The sequence below is a fragment of the Carcharhinus amblyrhynchos genome, chromosome 18, assembly GCF_965287045.1.
Source record: "Carcharhinus amblyrhynchos chromosome 18, sCarAmb.v2.hapA, whole genome shotgun sequence".
In the NCBI taxonomy this organism is placed as follows: Eukaryota; Metazoa; Chordata; class Chondrichthyes; order Carcharhiniformes; family Carcharhinidae; genus Carcharhinus; species Carcharhinus amblyrhynchos.
In genome coordinates this window covers 56,039,006-56,053,035 of record NC_137341.1, presented here as the reverse complement: position 1 = coordinate 56,053,035, position 14,030 = coordinate 56,039,006, and the positions used below count along the sequence as shown (strand labels likewise).

At 45.0% G+C, this 14,030-nt stretch overlaps 1 protein-coding gene across 5 annotated transcripts in view; it reads left to right on the top strand.

The window, feature by feature from the left end:
• Positions 1-10,943, top strand: part of LOC145355146 (uncharacterized) — a 31,651-nt gene extending 20,708 nt beyond the window's left edge. For all 5 annotated transcript variants that reach the window (XM_080207065.1, XM_080207066.1, XM_080207062.1 and 2 more), the window contains one exon: positions 10,214-10,943. In XM_080207065.1, the coding sequence (XP_080063191.1) occupies positions 10,214-10,525 (312 nt within the window). In that variant the 3' untranslated portion in view covers positions 10,526-10,943. The remainder of the gene's footprint in view (positions 1-10,213) is intronic.
• Positions 10,944-14,030: the final 3,087 nt, after the last annotated feature.

The following is a 14,030-nucleotide window of genomic DNA, read 5'->3' as shown; positions in this document are numbered from 1 at the left end:
TGTGGTGAGGGACTCCAGTAGTGTTTCAGGGGATTTTACTTGTAAGAAGTCTGTTAGATTGAAGCTTCTGGAGGAGCGTGTAAAGGAGCTGGAGGTGGAATTAGAGGAACTCCGCATAATTCGGGAGGCAGAGGTGGACATTGATAGGAGTTATAAGGAGATAGTCACTCCTAGAAATCAGTCTTGGGTCACTGCCAAGAGGAGGGGAAAGAAGCAAGTGGGGGGAAAATCCCCTGGGGCTGTTCCCCTCCAAAATAGGTTTTCGGTCCTGGAGGCTACAGTTGAGGAGGAATCAACTGGGGATAGCCAAAGGGAGCAGGTCTCTGGGGGTGAGCCTAGTGTGAAAGCTCAGGTGGTTCGGGGCTGTAAAAGATTGGGCCTAGTGATTGGGGACTCCACAGTCAAGGGGACGGATAGGAGAGTCGGAGGTAATGGTAGGAACTCAGGGCTGGTGTGTTGCCTACCAGGGGCTGGGGTCCGGGATGTGTCAGAGAGGATATTCAAGACTCTTAGGGGAGAGGGAGATCAACCCCAAGTTATAATTCATGTGGGGACACATGACATAGGGAGGCTAAGGGAAGGGATATTAAGCAGAGATTCATGGAGTTGGGGTGGAAACTAAAGGCCAAGTCAGACAGAGTGGTTATCTCTGGACTCTTGCCCGTGCCACGGGATAGTTTAGAGAGGAATAGAGAGAGGGAAAGTTTGAACTTGTGGCTGAGGGGATGGTGCAGGAGGGAGGGGTTCAAGTACTTGAGCAATTGGGGCTCATTCTGGGGAAGGTGGGACCTCTATAAGAGTGATGGTTTACACCTGAACCAGAGGGGAACAAATATCCTGGGGGGTAAATTTGTGAAGGCTATGCGGAGTGGTTTAAACTGATTCAGAGGGGGGATGGGATCCTGAGTAGAGGGGGTGAAAGTGAGGGGAGCATAGATGGGGACTGCAATGCACGGCATTGTGGGGGTGGGGCGGAGCAGGGTTTGAAATGCGTATACTTTAATGCGAGGAGTATTCGCAATAAAGTGGATAAACTTGCAGCGTGGATCAGTACCTGGGACTTTGATGTTGTGGCCATTTCAGAGACATGGATAGATCAGGGTCAAGAATGGATGTTGCAGGTCCTGGGGTACAAATGCTTTAGTCGGAGTAGAGAAGGAGGTGGGGGGGGGTGGGGTAGCATTATTGGTCAAGGACTGTATCACAGTGTCAGAGAGGAAGTTTGATGAGGACTTGTCTGTTGAGGTAGTATGGGCGGAGATTAGAAATAGGAGAGGAGAGGTCACCCTGCTGGGAGTCTTTTATAGACCTCCAAAAAGTTCTAGAGAGGTTGAGGAAAGGATTGCGGAGACAATCCTGGTTAGGAGTGAAAGCAATAGGGTAATTGTTATGGGGGACTTTAACGTTACTAATATTGATTGGAATTGCTATAGCTCTAGCTCGTTAGAGGGGTCAGTTTTTGTTCAAAGTGTGCAGGAAGGTTTTTTGACTCAGTATGTAGATAGGCCAACTAGAGGTGAGGCTATATTGGATTTGGTGCTGGGAAATGAGCCAGACCAGGTGCTAGACTTGGAAGTTGGTGTGCATTTTGGTGATAGTGACCATAATTCGGTTACGTTCACCTTAGTGATGGAAAGGGATAGGCATGAACCTCGGGTCAGTAGTTTTAGCTGGGGGAAGGGTAATTATGAGGCTATTAGGAGAGAATTAGGAAGCATAGGTTGGACTAGGAGATTACAGGGACTGGGAACGTCCGAAATGTGGAATTTTTTCAAGGAACAGCTACTGCGGGTCTGCGATAGGTATGTCCCTGTCAGGCAAGGAGGATTTGGTAGGGCTAGGGAACCGTGGTGTACTAAAAAAGTTGATTCGTTGGTTAGGAAGAAAAAGGAGGCTTATGTTCGGATGAGGCTTGAGGGCTCAGGTAGTGCACTAGAAAGCTTTAGATTGGCTAGGAGGGAGTTGAAGAGGGAGTTAAGAAGGGCTAAAAGAGGACATGAGATGACTTTGGCTGATAGGATTAAGGAGAATCCTAAGGCGTTCTATAGATATGTCAAGAACAGAAGGTTGGTTAGGACAAGATTAGGGCCAGTTACAGACAGTAGAGGGAAGTTGTGTGTGGAACCGGAAGAGATTGGAGAGACATTGAACCAATATTTCTCTTCGGTGTTCACGCAGGGGGACATGAATGTAGCTGAGGAGGACACTGGGGTGCAGGGGTGTAAAATAGAAAGTATTGCAGTTGATACCGGGGATGTGCTGGATATTCTAGAGGGCTTGAAAATAGATAAGTCCCCTGGTCCGGATGGGATTTACCCTAGGATTCTCTGGGAGGCTAGAGAGGTGATTGCAGAGCCTCTGGCTCTAATCTTCAGGTCATCGTTGGTCTCTGGTATAGTACTGGAAGATTGGAGGACAGCGAATGTTGTCCCATTGTTTAAGAAGGGGAACAGAGACTTCCCCGGGAATTATAGACCGGTGAGTCTTTCTTCTGTTGTGGGCAAGGTTTTAGAAAGAATTATTAGAGATAGGATGTATAGTTATTTGGAGAGTAATGAATTGATTAGAGACAGTCAGCATGGTTTTGTAGCAGGTAGGTCGTGCCTTACTAACCTTGTTGAGTTCTTTGAGAAAGTGACCAAAGAGGTGGATAGGGGTAAGGCAGTTGACGTGGTATATATGGATTTTAGTAAGGTGTTTGATAAGGTTCACCATGGTAGGCTTCTGCAGAAAATGCAGATGTATGGGATTGGGGGTGATCTAGGTACTTGGATCAGGAATTGGCTAGCAGATAGGAGACAGAGGGTGGTGGTTGATGGTGAATATTCGTCATGGAGTTCGGTTACGAGTGGTGTGCCTCAGGGATCTGTTTTGGGGCCACTGCTGTTTGTAATTTTTATTAATGATCTGGATGAGGGTACAGTTAGGTGGATTAGTAAGTTTGCTGATGACACCAAAGTCGGAGGTGTGATAGATTGTGAGGAAGGGTGTCATAGTTTGCAGGGTGACTTAGACAGGTTGCAGAGCTGGGCCGCGAGGTGGCGGATGGAGTTTAATGTGGAGAAGTGTGAGGTAATTCATTTCGGTAGGAGTAACAGATGTGTTGAGTATAGGGCTAACGGGAGGACTTTGAATAGTGTGGAGGAGCAGAGGGATCTAGGTCTATGTGTACATAGATCCCTGAAAGTTGGGAATCAAGTAGATAAGGTTGTTAAGAAGGCATACGGTGTCTTGGCGTTTAGAACATAGAACATTGAACACTACAGCACAAACAGGCCCTTCGGCCCACGAGTTGCACCGATCACATCAACACCTACCAACCTACAGACCTATCTATAACCCTCAATCTCATTAAACCCCATATACTCACCCAGAAGTCTTTTAAAAGACCCCAGCGAGTTCGCCTCCACCACCACTGACGGCAGCCGATTCCATTCACTCACCACCCTCTGAGTGAAAAACTTACCCCTAACATCACTTCTGAACTTCCCTCCTTGCACCTTAAATCTGTGTCCTCTCGTAGCAACCATTTCAACCCGGGGAAATAGCCTCTGAGAGTCCACCCTATCTATTCCTCTCAACATTTTGTAAACTTCTATCAGGTCGCCTCTCAACCTTCGTCTCTCCAGGGAAAAGAGTCCCAGCTCCCTCAACCTAACTTCATAAGGCATGCCTCCCAGTCCAGGCAACATCCTTGTAAATCTCCTCTGTACCCTCTCAATAGCTTCTACATCTGTCCTATAGTGAGGCGACCAGAACTGCGCACAATACTCTAAATGAGGCCTGACAAGGGTCTTATAAAGTTGCAGCATTACCTCCCGACTCCTAAACTCAAACCCTCAATTAATGAAGGCCAGTACACCATACGCCTTCTTGACCACCTCCTCCACCTGCGAGGCCGATTTAAGAGTCCTGTGGACCCGGACCCCTAGATCCTTCTGCTCTTCAACACTACTCAGACTTCTGCCCTTGATAGTGCACTCGTTCATCCCGTTGGTTCTGCCAAAATGGATGACTACACATTTATCCGCGTTGAAGTCCATCTGCCACTTCTCCGCCCAGTCCTGCATCCTATCTATGTCCTGCTGCAACTTTTGCCATCCTTCCAGACCATCCACAACACCACCGACCTTAGTGTCATCAGCGAACTTACTTACCCATCCCTCCACTTCCTCATCCAGGTCATTTATGAAAATGACAAACAACAAGGGTCCCAGAACAGATCCTTGAGGCACTCCGCTGGTGACTGACCTCCATTCAGAAAAAGCCCCATCCACAACCACTCTCTGCCTTCTGCAGGCAAGCCAGTTCTGGATCCACAAGGCCAAAGGCCCTTGGATCCCATGCCCTCTCACCTTCTCAAGAAGTCTTGCATGGGGGACCTTATCAAACGCCTTGCTGAAGTCCATGTACACTACGTCCACGGCACTTCCTTCGTCAATGTGTTCAGTCACATTATCGAAGAACTCAACTAGGCTTGTAAGGCACGACCTGCCCTTGACAAATCCATGCTGACTATTCCTGATCATGTCAAACCTCTCCAAATGTTCGTAAATCTTGTCCCTCAGAAGCCTCTCCATCAGCTTACCAACTACTGAGGTCAGACTCACCGGTCGGTAATTTCCCGGGCTATCTCTGTTCCCTTTCTTGAAAATAGGAACTACATCCGCAATCCTCCAATCCTCCGGAACCTCTCCCGTCTCCATTGACGACGCAAAGATCATCGTCACGGGCTCTGCAATCTCTTCCCTTGCCTCCCACAGTATCCTGGGGTACATCCCATCTGGTCCAGGCGACTTATCTACCTTGATAGAATTCAAAAGTTCCAACACATCCTCCTCCTTAATATTCACGTACTCAATCTTTTCCATCTGCTGCAAATCCATAACAAAATCTCCCAGATCAGCTTCCACTGTGAATACTGAGGCGAAGTACTCGTTAAGCACCTCTGCCATTTCTTCTGGTTCCACACAAACCTTTCCCCCCTCACCTTTTATAGGTCCTATCCCTTCTCTTCTTATCCTTTGGAATTGGTAGGGGGATTGATTGGTTTATTGGTAGGGGGATTGAATTTAGGAGTCGCAGCGTCATGTTGCAACTGTACACAACTCTGGTGCGGCCGCACTTGGAGTACTGTGTGCAGTTCTGGTCCCCACATTACAGGAAGGATGTGGAGGCTTTGGAGAGGGTGCAGAGGAGGTTTACCAGGATGTTGCCTGGTATGGAGGGGAGGTCCTATGAGGAGAGACTGAGGGATTTGGGGTTGTTTTCGCTAGAAAGAAGGCAGCTAAGAGGGGATCTTATTGAAACATATAAGATGATTAGAGGTTTAGATAGGGTGGATAGTGATAGCCTTTTTCCTCGGATGGAGAAAGCTAGCACGAGGGGGTATGGCTTTAAATTAAGGGGGGGTAGTTATAGGACGGATGTCAGGGGTAGGTTCTTTACCCAGAGGGTGGTGAGGGATTGGAATGCCCTGCCTGCTGCGGTTGTAAATGCGCCTAGCTTGGGGGCGTTTAAGAGATCTGTGGATAGGTTTATGGACGAAAAGGGATTGGTTTAGATTAGTGGGTCAGTGCTTTTTTTTTAAAAGACTGGTCGGCGCAACATTGTGGGCCGAAGGGCCTGTTCTGCGCTGTAATGTTCTATGTTCTAATCTGGTTCTGTTAAATGGAGGTAACGCACTGAACTGCCATTTCTTTAGGTGTTCTGGCAGTCATTAAAGCCCAGCATTTTAGTTACTTTACCATCAAAATAATCTTCCCAGAATTGAACATGTCCTTTAAAACAGTGATTTGAACTCAATGTTCACAAGAGTATAGACTTCATCCTGAATTACACACATTGACTGTGCTGAATGCTCAGGTCGTTTTGGCGATTAGATCCAATCGCAGTGGTCCACAGACATGATAATAGAAGGTAAACAAAGGGAAAATTAACTTTCCACCCACTTAATCTCGAATCATTTTACCTATTTGAAATGGTCCAAAAACATTTGTGCTTACAGAAAGTGTAAAGCTCTGTAATTACATGAATCCGAAGACATGTCTTTGGCTTTAACTAAAGTGCATGAAACTGCACTTGTGCTGTCACTAGAGTGGCAATGATTTGTGTTTGTTTGGCTTTATCTCTTGTACTCTATTTCCCTGCTTATAAAAACAAGGATCCCAATGATTATTTTAATGACTCATGCCAAATTGTCCTTTATTTTGAAAAGAATCTTAAGTTTCTTTGTTCTCCTGTGAGTTTGCTGTATATATGTTATCTTGTTATTTATCCTCCCAAAATGCATTACCTCTCGTATATTTATTCTGAGATACTAAAAATTAATGGAACCTTATTCAACAATAGTTCCACAAGGGAAACTGATTGTGATTATCTTAAATTTATATTCTGTTACTGTCTGGCTGTCCAGTGATAAAGTCCACCACTGCTTATATGCAGGAATTAATACATGCTGACATTGCTGAGTAATCTTGGATCTATAACAGGCTGTCTCTTAAGCATTGCAGTTCATTTGTGTGAGAAATAACAGGAAAAAGGCAAAACAAGAATCGGCCAGCAGTGACCGTGCAGCTACAAGTCCCAATTTTAATCTGACCGATACAATGAGAGCCTAATTCATGCCCAACTTGTTTTACACCCCATTGACTTCACATTCCTTCTGGTAATTGACCCTAGGGACTTGTAATGATGCTGAGATTCCATTTACACTGGATGACAATCAGGAGCAGCATCAAGGTTCATTTTCCCCCTCCCTTCACAGGCTGAGTAAATTCAATGTGGAACTTTTAATATTGTAAACGGCTGAGAGACTAACTGAGCCACTGGAATAGTCTGCAGCTCTTACTGTCTAATCTGCAAATTAATATATTCAAATCAGTAGACTGGTCTGAACTGAAAAATGTTTCTTCTGCATTAATTCCAGATGCAGTAGGGTTGATTTTTAACTTTCCAAATCGGGGTTAATGGGCAGTAATGACCTCAAACTGAGGTCAATAAACTTATTACAGCGTTAATGGCAGCGATTGGGCTTTGCCACGTTGAGCAGCCGAATGCTTTGCTGTATCAGGTGATGGGCTGCTTTTAATACTAGTCCTGTGATTTATATCTAATTCCTATTTTAGGATCATATTGGTTGGAACATGTCCAGTATCTTCTCGTAGCTTAACTGACAATCGTCTAGAAGGCCTTGTAAATGTTACAGTGTCTATTCTGAGATCTATCTGTTCAACTAACTAAGAAATTCCTGGGGCTGGGACGAACATCTCCAGATCCTGAGCTCCCTCCGCACTGTGTCCTCTGCTTTTACCTTGCCCGTGCTCCATTGCATTGGCGTATTTACTTGATATACAGTGAGACTGAAATATCAAGATGGTTCCAGCTTCCCCCAAACAATGGCCCACTCAGTTTGCTTACTCCTTAAAGCAATACCAAATGTGTTTTCTACATTGGAAGTTTGATGAGGACTTGTCTGTTGAGGTAGCATGGGCTGAGGTTAGAAATAGGAGAGGAGAGGTCACCCTGTTGGGAGTCTTTTATAGACCTCCTAAAAGTTCTAGAGAGGTTGAGGAAATGATTGAGGAGACGATCCTGGTTAGGAGTGAAAGTAATAGGGTAATTGTTATGGGGGACTTTAATTTTACTAATATTGATTGGAATTGCTATAGCTCTAGCTCGTTAGAGGGGTCAGTTTTTGTACAAAGCGTGCAGGAAGGTTTTTTGACTCAGTATGTAGATAGGCCAACTAGAGGTGAGGCTATATTGGATTTGGTGCTGGGAAATGAGCCAGACCAGGTGCTAGACTTGGAAGTTGGTGTGCATTTTGGTGATAGTGACCACAATTCGGTTACGTTCACCTTAGTGATGGAAAGGGATAGGCATGAACCTCGGGTCAGTAGTTTTAGCTGGGGGAAGGGTAATTATGAGGCTATTAGGAGAGAATTAGGAAGCATAGGTTGGACTAGGAGATTACAGGGACTGGGAACGTCCGAAATGTGGAGTTTTTTCAAGGAGCAGCTACTGCGAGTCCATGATAGGTATGTCCCTGTCAGGCAAGGAGGATTTGGTAGGGCTAGGGAACCGTGGTGCACTAAAAATGTTGATTCGTTGGTTAAAAAGAAAAAGGAGGCTTATGTTCGGATGAGGCTTGAGGGCTCAGGTAGTGCATTAGAAAGCTTTAGATTGGCTAGGAGGGAGTTGAAGAGTGAGTTAAGAAGGGCTAAAAGAGGACATGAGAAGACTTTGGCTGATAGGATTAAGGAGAATCCTAAGGAGTTCTATAGGTATGTCAAGAACAGAAGGTTGGTTAGGGCAAGATTAGGGCCAGTTACAGACGGTAGAGGGAAATTGTGTGTGGAACCGGAAGAGATTGGTGAGGCATTGAACCAATATTTCTCTTCGGTGTTCACGCAGGGGGACATGAATATAGCTGAGGAGGACACTGGGTTGCAGGGGTGTAAAATAGACAGTATTGCAGTTGATAAGGGGGATGTGCTGGATATTCTAGAGGGTTTGAAAATAGATAAGTCCCCTGGTCCGGATGGGATTTACCCTTGGATTCTCTGGGAGGCAAGAGAGGTGATTGCAGAGCCTCTGGCTCTGATCTTCAGGTCGTCGTTGGTCTCTGGTATAGTACTGGAAGATTGGAGGATAGCGAATGTTGTCCCATTGTTAAGAAGGGGAACAGAGACTTCCCCAGGAATTATAGACTAGTGAGTCTTACTTCTGTTGTGGGCAAGGTTTTAGAAAAAATTATTAGGGATAGGATTTATAGTTATTTGGAGAGTAATGAATTGATTGGAGATAGTCAGCATGGTTTTGTAGCGGGTAGGTCGTGCCTTACTAACCTTATTGAGTTTTTTGAGAAAGTGACCAAAGAGGTGGATAGGGGTAAGGCAGTTGACGTGGTATATATGGATTTTAGTAAGGCGTTTGATAAGGTTCACCATGGTAGGCTTCTGCAGAAAATGCAGATGTATGGGATTGAGGGTAGTCTAGGAAATTGGATCAGGAATTGGCTAGCAGATAGGAGACAGAGGGTGGTGGTTGATGGTAAATATTCGTCATTGAGTTCGGTTACGAGTGGTGTGCCTCAGGGATCTGTTTTGGGGCCACTGCTGTTTGTAATTTTTATTAATGATCTGGATGAGGGTATAGCTGGGTGGATTAGTAAATTTGCTGATGACACCAAAGTTGGAGGTGTGGTAGATTGTGAGGAAGGGTGTCATAGTTTGCAGGGAGACTTAGACAGGTTGCAGAGCTGGGCCGAGAGGTGGCGGATGGAGTTTAATGCGGAGAAGTGTGAGGTGATTCACTTTGGTAGGAATAACAGATGTGTTGAGTATAGGGCTAACGGGAGGACTTTGAATAGTGTGGATGAACAGAGGAATCTAGGTGCATGTGTACATAGATCCCTGAAAGTTGGGAATCAAGTAGATAAGGTTGTTAAGAAGGCATACGGTGTCTTGGCGTTTATTGGTAGGGGGATTGAATTTAGGAGTCGCAGCGTCATGTTGCAACTGTACACAACTCTGGTGCGGCTGCACTTGGAGTACTGTGTGCAGTTCTGGTCCCCACATTACAGGAAGGATGTGGAGGCTTCGGAGAGGGTGCAGAGGAGGTTTACCAGGATGTTGCCTGGTATGGAGGGGAAGTCCTATGAGGAGAGACTGAGGGATTTGGGGTTGTTTTCGCTAGAAAGAAGGTGGCTAAGAGGGGATCTTATTGAAACATATAAGATGATTAGAGGTTTAGATAGGGTGGATAGTGATAGCCTTTTTCCTCGGATGGAGAAAGCTAGCACGAGGGGGCATGGCTTTAAATTAAGGGGGGGTGGTTATAGGACGGATGTCAGGGGTAGGTTCTTTACCCAGAGGGTGGTGAGGGATTGGAATGCCCTGCCTGCTGCGGTTGTAAATGCGCCTAGCTTGGGGGCGTTTAAGAGATCCGTGGATAGGTTTATGGACGAAAAGGGATTGGTTTAGATTAGTGGGTCATTGTTTTTTTTAACTGGTCGGCGCAACATCGTGGGCCGAAGGGCCTGTTCTGCACTGTAATGTTCTATGTTCGATGTTCTACATTGTAACTTCCAGAAATGACTAGTCCATTAATGAAGAGACGATAAACCTAGGATGCTAAGAATTGGATATTTTGGAATATTGCAGCCTTTAAAGCCCCTTTTATATTCACCTTATTTTTCTGTTCCCTGCAGTGTATGGGTACGCAATGGGACACAGCCACGTTTAAGACTACGGAGCAGAAAAATAAATTCTTGAGACTTATGGGTGGTTTTAAATCATCAAATCCACCTCAATCGTCGAGTTCTGGGGTGCACAACATGGCATTTAACAGGGACCAGGAAGAAAAATTTAACCGGACTGTACAGAAAGAATTTGACAGAGCGCTGAACATTCAGCAGCATCGAGGAATTGGACTGGATTTCATCCCTTTATCAAGTCAAAGGAACAAGACATTTTTTATAGATAAGTATGCCTCAAAATCAACAAAGTTTGATTTTAATTAGATGAAATGAACCAATCTCAGCACAGATTTTGCTTCAAAAGAAAGTACTGTAGAATGAGATATTGAAGGAGTGACTGTCCATCGTTCTCGTCCTGTTTAGGAGTTACATGCTTGTATAAATGGAGCTGAATGAAACATGCAGGGTTCAGCTGTTTGCTTTAGTCTGATCCAGGCCCATCAAAGTGTAATTCAGATCTGAAATGCAGCAATTACTCCCAAAATCAGTCATGCAGCTGGAACCCTGATTTAATGGCATTTTTGTCAGCTCAGATTGGATTTCACATTGAACTAAGAGCTGGACCCGTCCTGATCGAACAAACTGAATGCCGATTGGCACAGCTTTATTTATATCTTTCCTGTAACTTTATTTTTCTATCTTACATTTGCTTCTAATCCATTAAAACCGTTACTTTCATTTTCTCATGTTGACCATATTTTTACCTGGACAATAAATGTATAAAAATCCGCCTAGTGCAGTTTAGTAACTTTCTGAGATGGAAAGTTTACAGATTTTTTTATGAAATGAAAAAGAAACAAAATCAATAAAAGAAACTGATTTTAAATGGAAAAAAGTTCTGTCAGGGCCATAAGCACCAGGAAGATTCAATTTCAGTTCCTTAGTTTAAAATGTCTGTTCACTCTGACTGCCTTTTCTCTTCACATAAAAAGAAACTCTGGATGAGATATTAAGTGCTAGTCATTACTCTGCTAAAACAGCTAATGTTGCAGTGTTTTGTCTGAGTTGCAGTGTGCCTCAATTATACCCATTGGCCAGTTTGTTTTGTGTCCCAGGAGGTGGCCTGTTTCAGGGGATTGCCCTGAGCATACGGTGAAACAAAATGGGCAAGGTATTCACTTCCAGCCCACCAAGAGGATTAGCAGTGCCCCTTCTGGAACCACGACAGTATTGGCAGCCTCCTCCCCAGGATCTAGCCGAGGACTGCTGCTTGCTTCATCGTTGATCAGGTTGCCTGGTGTCTTTCCAATTGGATCAACAGCTCAATGGAATTTTGCCCAAGCTTCAACTTCTGGTGCACACGGAGCCAAAATTAAACCGCACTTTCCACTACAATGACTGAGTTTAATTTCCGTATCAAATTAATGAGTACCACATACAGATTTAAAAATTTAAACTTATATGTATTTTAAGATTTTAAATTCTAAAATTGAGTTGGGTTGAAATTTGTTCTGACTTTCGAAAAGTCAGAACAGCAGTAAATTGCAATTATTTGGTATGATTTTATATGCTTGTTTAGCTATCTTGAATCTAAATTTGCGTCATTGCTATTTTATAAATGCCAGTTGAAAAGCCTAGGCCAATGGATTCAAACGACAGTTATTTTTCTCTCTTGCCAAGGACACAGTTCAAAGTAATAGAGCAAAATATTGTGGATGCTGAAACTCTTAAATAAAAATAGAAAATGCTGGAAAAACACACCAGGTCTGGTAGGATCCGTGGGGAGAGAAGCTGACAGCCGGATTGTCTGGCCTCTCGTGCAACTGGATTCTCCAGTCTGGCTGCAGTGAACGACATTCGACCGAGTGCCAAATCCTCCATCCTCGCTGACAGCGGCACTGGGGTGTAAACAGAAAATTCCAGCCAAAGTGTTTCTCCACAGATGCTGCCTGGATGGAGTCTTTCCAGCATTTTCTATAGGCAGGTCAATGTGATAACCCCTGCCTAGTGATACTTCCTCACATAAATTTTAATGGTGTATTGAAAAATTATTGAAATCCAGAGATATCAGTGAGGAGCCAAACTGTTGCCATGGAATGTTATTGGATACACTCCCCATGAGTTATTGGATTGAAATTGGAGGAACCTGGGCTGATTACTTGCTTTCTCTGTTGCTTAACTCAAAGGTTCTGCAGTCAATTCTTTATTTATTTCATGGGATGTGGGTGTTGCTGGCTAGGCCAGTATTATTGCCTCTTGAGAAAGTGGTGAATCGCTGCAGTCCCTGAGTGTAGGTACATCTACAGTGCTGTAAGGGAGGGTGTTCCAGAATTTTGACCCATGACAGTGCAGGGATGGTGATATACTTCCAAGTCAGGCTGGTGAGTGGCTTGGAGGGAAACCTCCAGGTGCTGGTATTCCCATGTGTCTGCTGCCCTTATCTTTCTTAGTGGTAGAGCTTACAAGTTTGGAAGGTGCTGCCTCAGGAGCCTTGATGAGTTTCTGCAATGCATCTTCTAGATGGTACACAACGCTGCCACTGTGCTTTGTTAGTGGAGGGATTAAATGCTTATGGATGAGGCGCTAATCAAATGCCTGCTTTGTCTTTGATCGTGTAAAGCTCCTTGAGAAAATGAAGCTCGGCAAGTGGATGAAGTAACAGTGGGGAGCGTTTTGGAAGAAGTGACCGTAATATAGTTAAATTTAGCATCATAATGGAAAAGGACAAAGACAGAATAGGAGTAAAAATTGTTAATTGGAGGAGGACTCATTTTATAAAGTTGAGAGATGGCAGGAGAGAGCGGACAGAATACCGATTAGAAGAAAAACTGTCATTGTTTGCTGGAGCAGATGAGTGAAGGAGCAGAGAGACAGATAAGAAATTACCTGTTAAAAACCTGTTTAAGTTTAAAGCACTTTTGTAGTAAGAACTTACCTTGTAGAACTGTTTAAATCATTTAAAAGCATTTTTGCGGGCTTTTTCTATCTACCGCTTTAAGAATTCTAAGGGAGTGGATAGCAGGGAGTTGTGGGGGAGCAGGCTTTAAAACAGCGCCAGGTTTAAAAGGAGGCCTGGTGTAGACAGCAGGCAGCGTCAGAGCGGGCAGCGGAGTGAGAGGGAAGCAGAGTGAGCTATTAGAGCTTAGGAGCAAAAGGGCTGGGGAGAAAAAGGGTCAGGTAAGTTCGTGTTGAAATTTTCAATTTGTATGATGTGGGAGCTGGTGGACCCCAGGGTCCTTCCCAGTGACCATGTCTGCAGTAAGTGCAGGTGCTGGAGGAGCTCCAGCTCAAGGTAGATGAGCTGGCCTCTGAGCTACAGACACTGAGGCTCATCAGGGGGAGAGAGGGTGCCATTGTTAATGGGGTGCAAGTGACATCCACCCCCCCTAGACTGGCTAACTCTAAGGGTCAGAAACAAGAGGGAGCTGCTGAGCGGAGGAAGGAGGGTGGGGAGCGGAGGAAGGGGGGTGGGGAGAGGAGGAAGGAGGGTGGGGAGCGGATGCCTCAGCCTTTCAATCTGCATAACAGGTTTGAGGTTCTTGCTTCCAGTCTGGACGAGAACGAGGGAGGTGAGGTTGGTGAGCAAACTGCACACGGTACAGTGATGCAGACGCAGGACATAGGCAAAGAGAAGGTGAAAAGGAACGTAGTAGTAATTGGGGATAGTGTGGTTAAGGGTATTGACACTGTCCTTTGTCATTGTGACAAAGAGCACAGAAGGGTGTGTTGTCTGCCTGGTGCTCGGGTCCGGGATGTCACATCTGGGCTGCAGAGGAACCTGGAGTGGGAGGGTGAGAATCTGGTTGTTGTGGTACATGTGGGTGCCAAC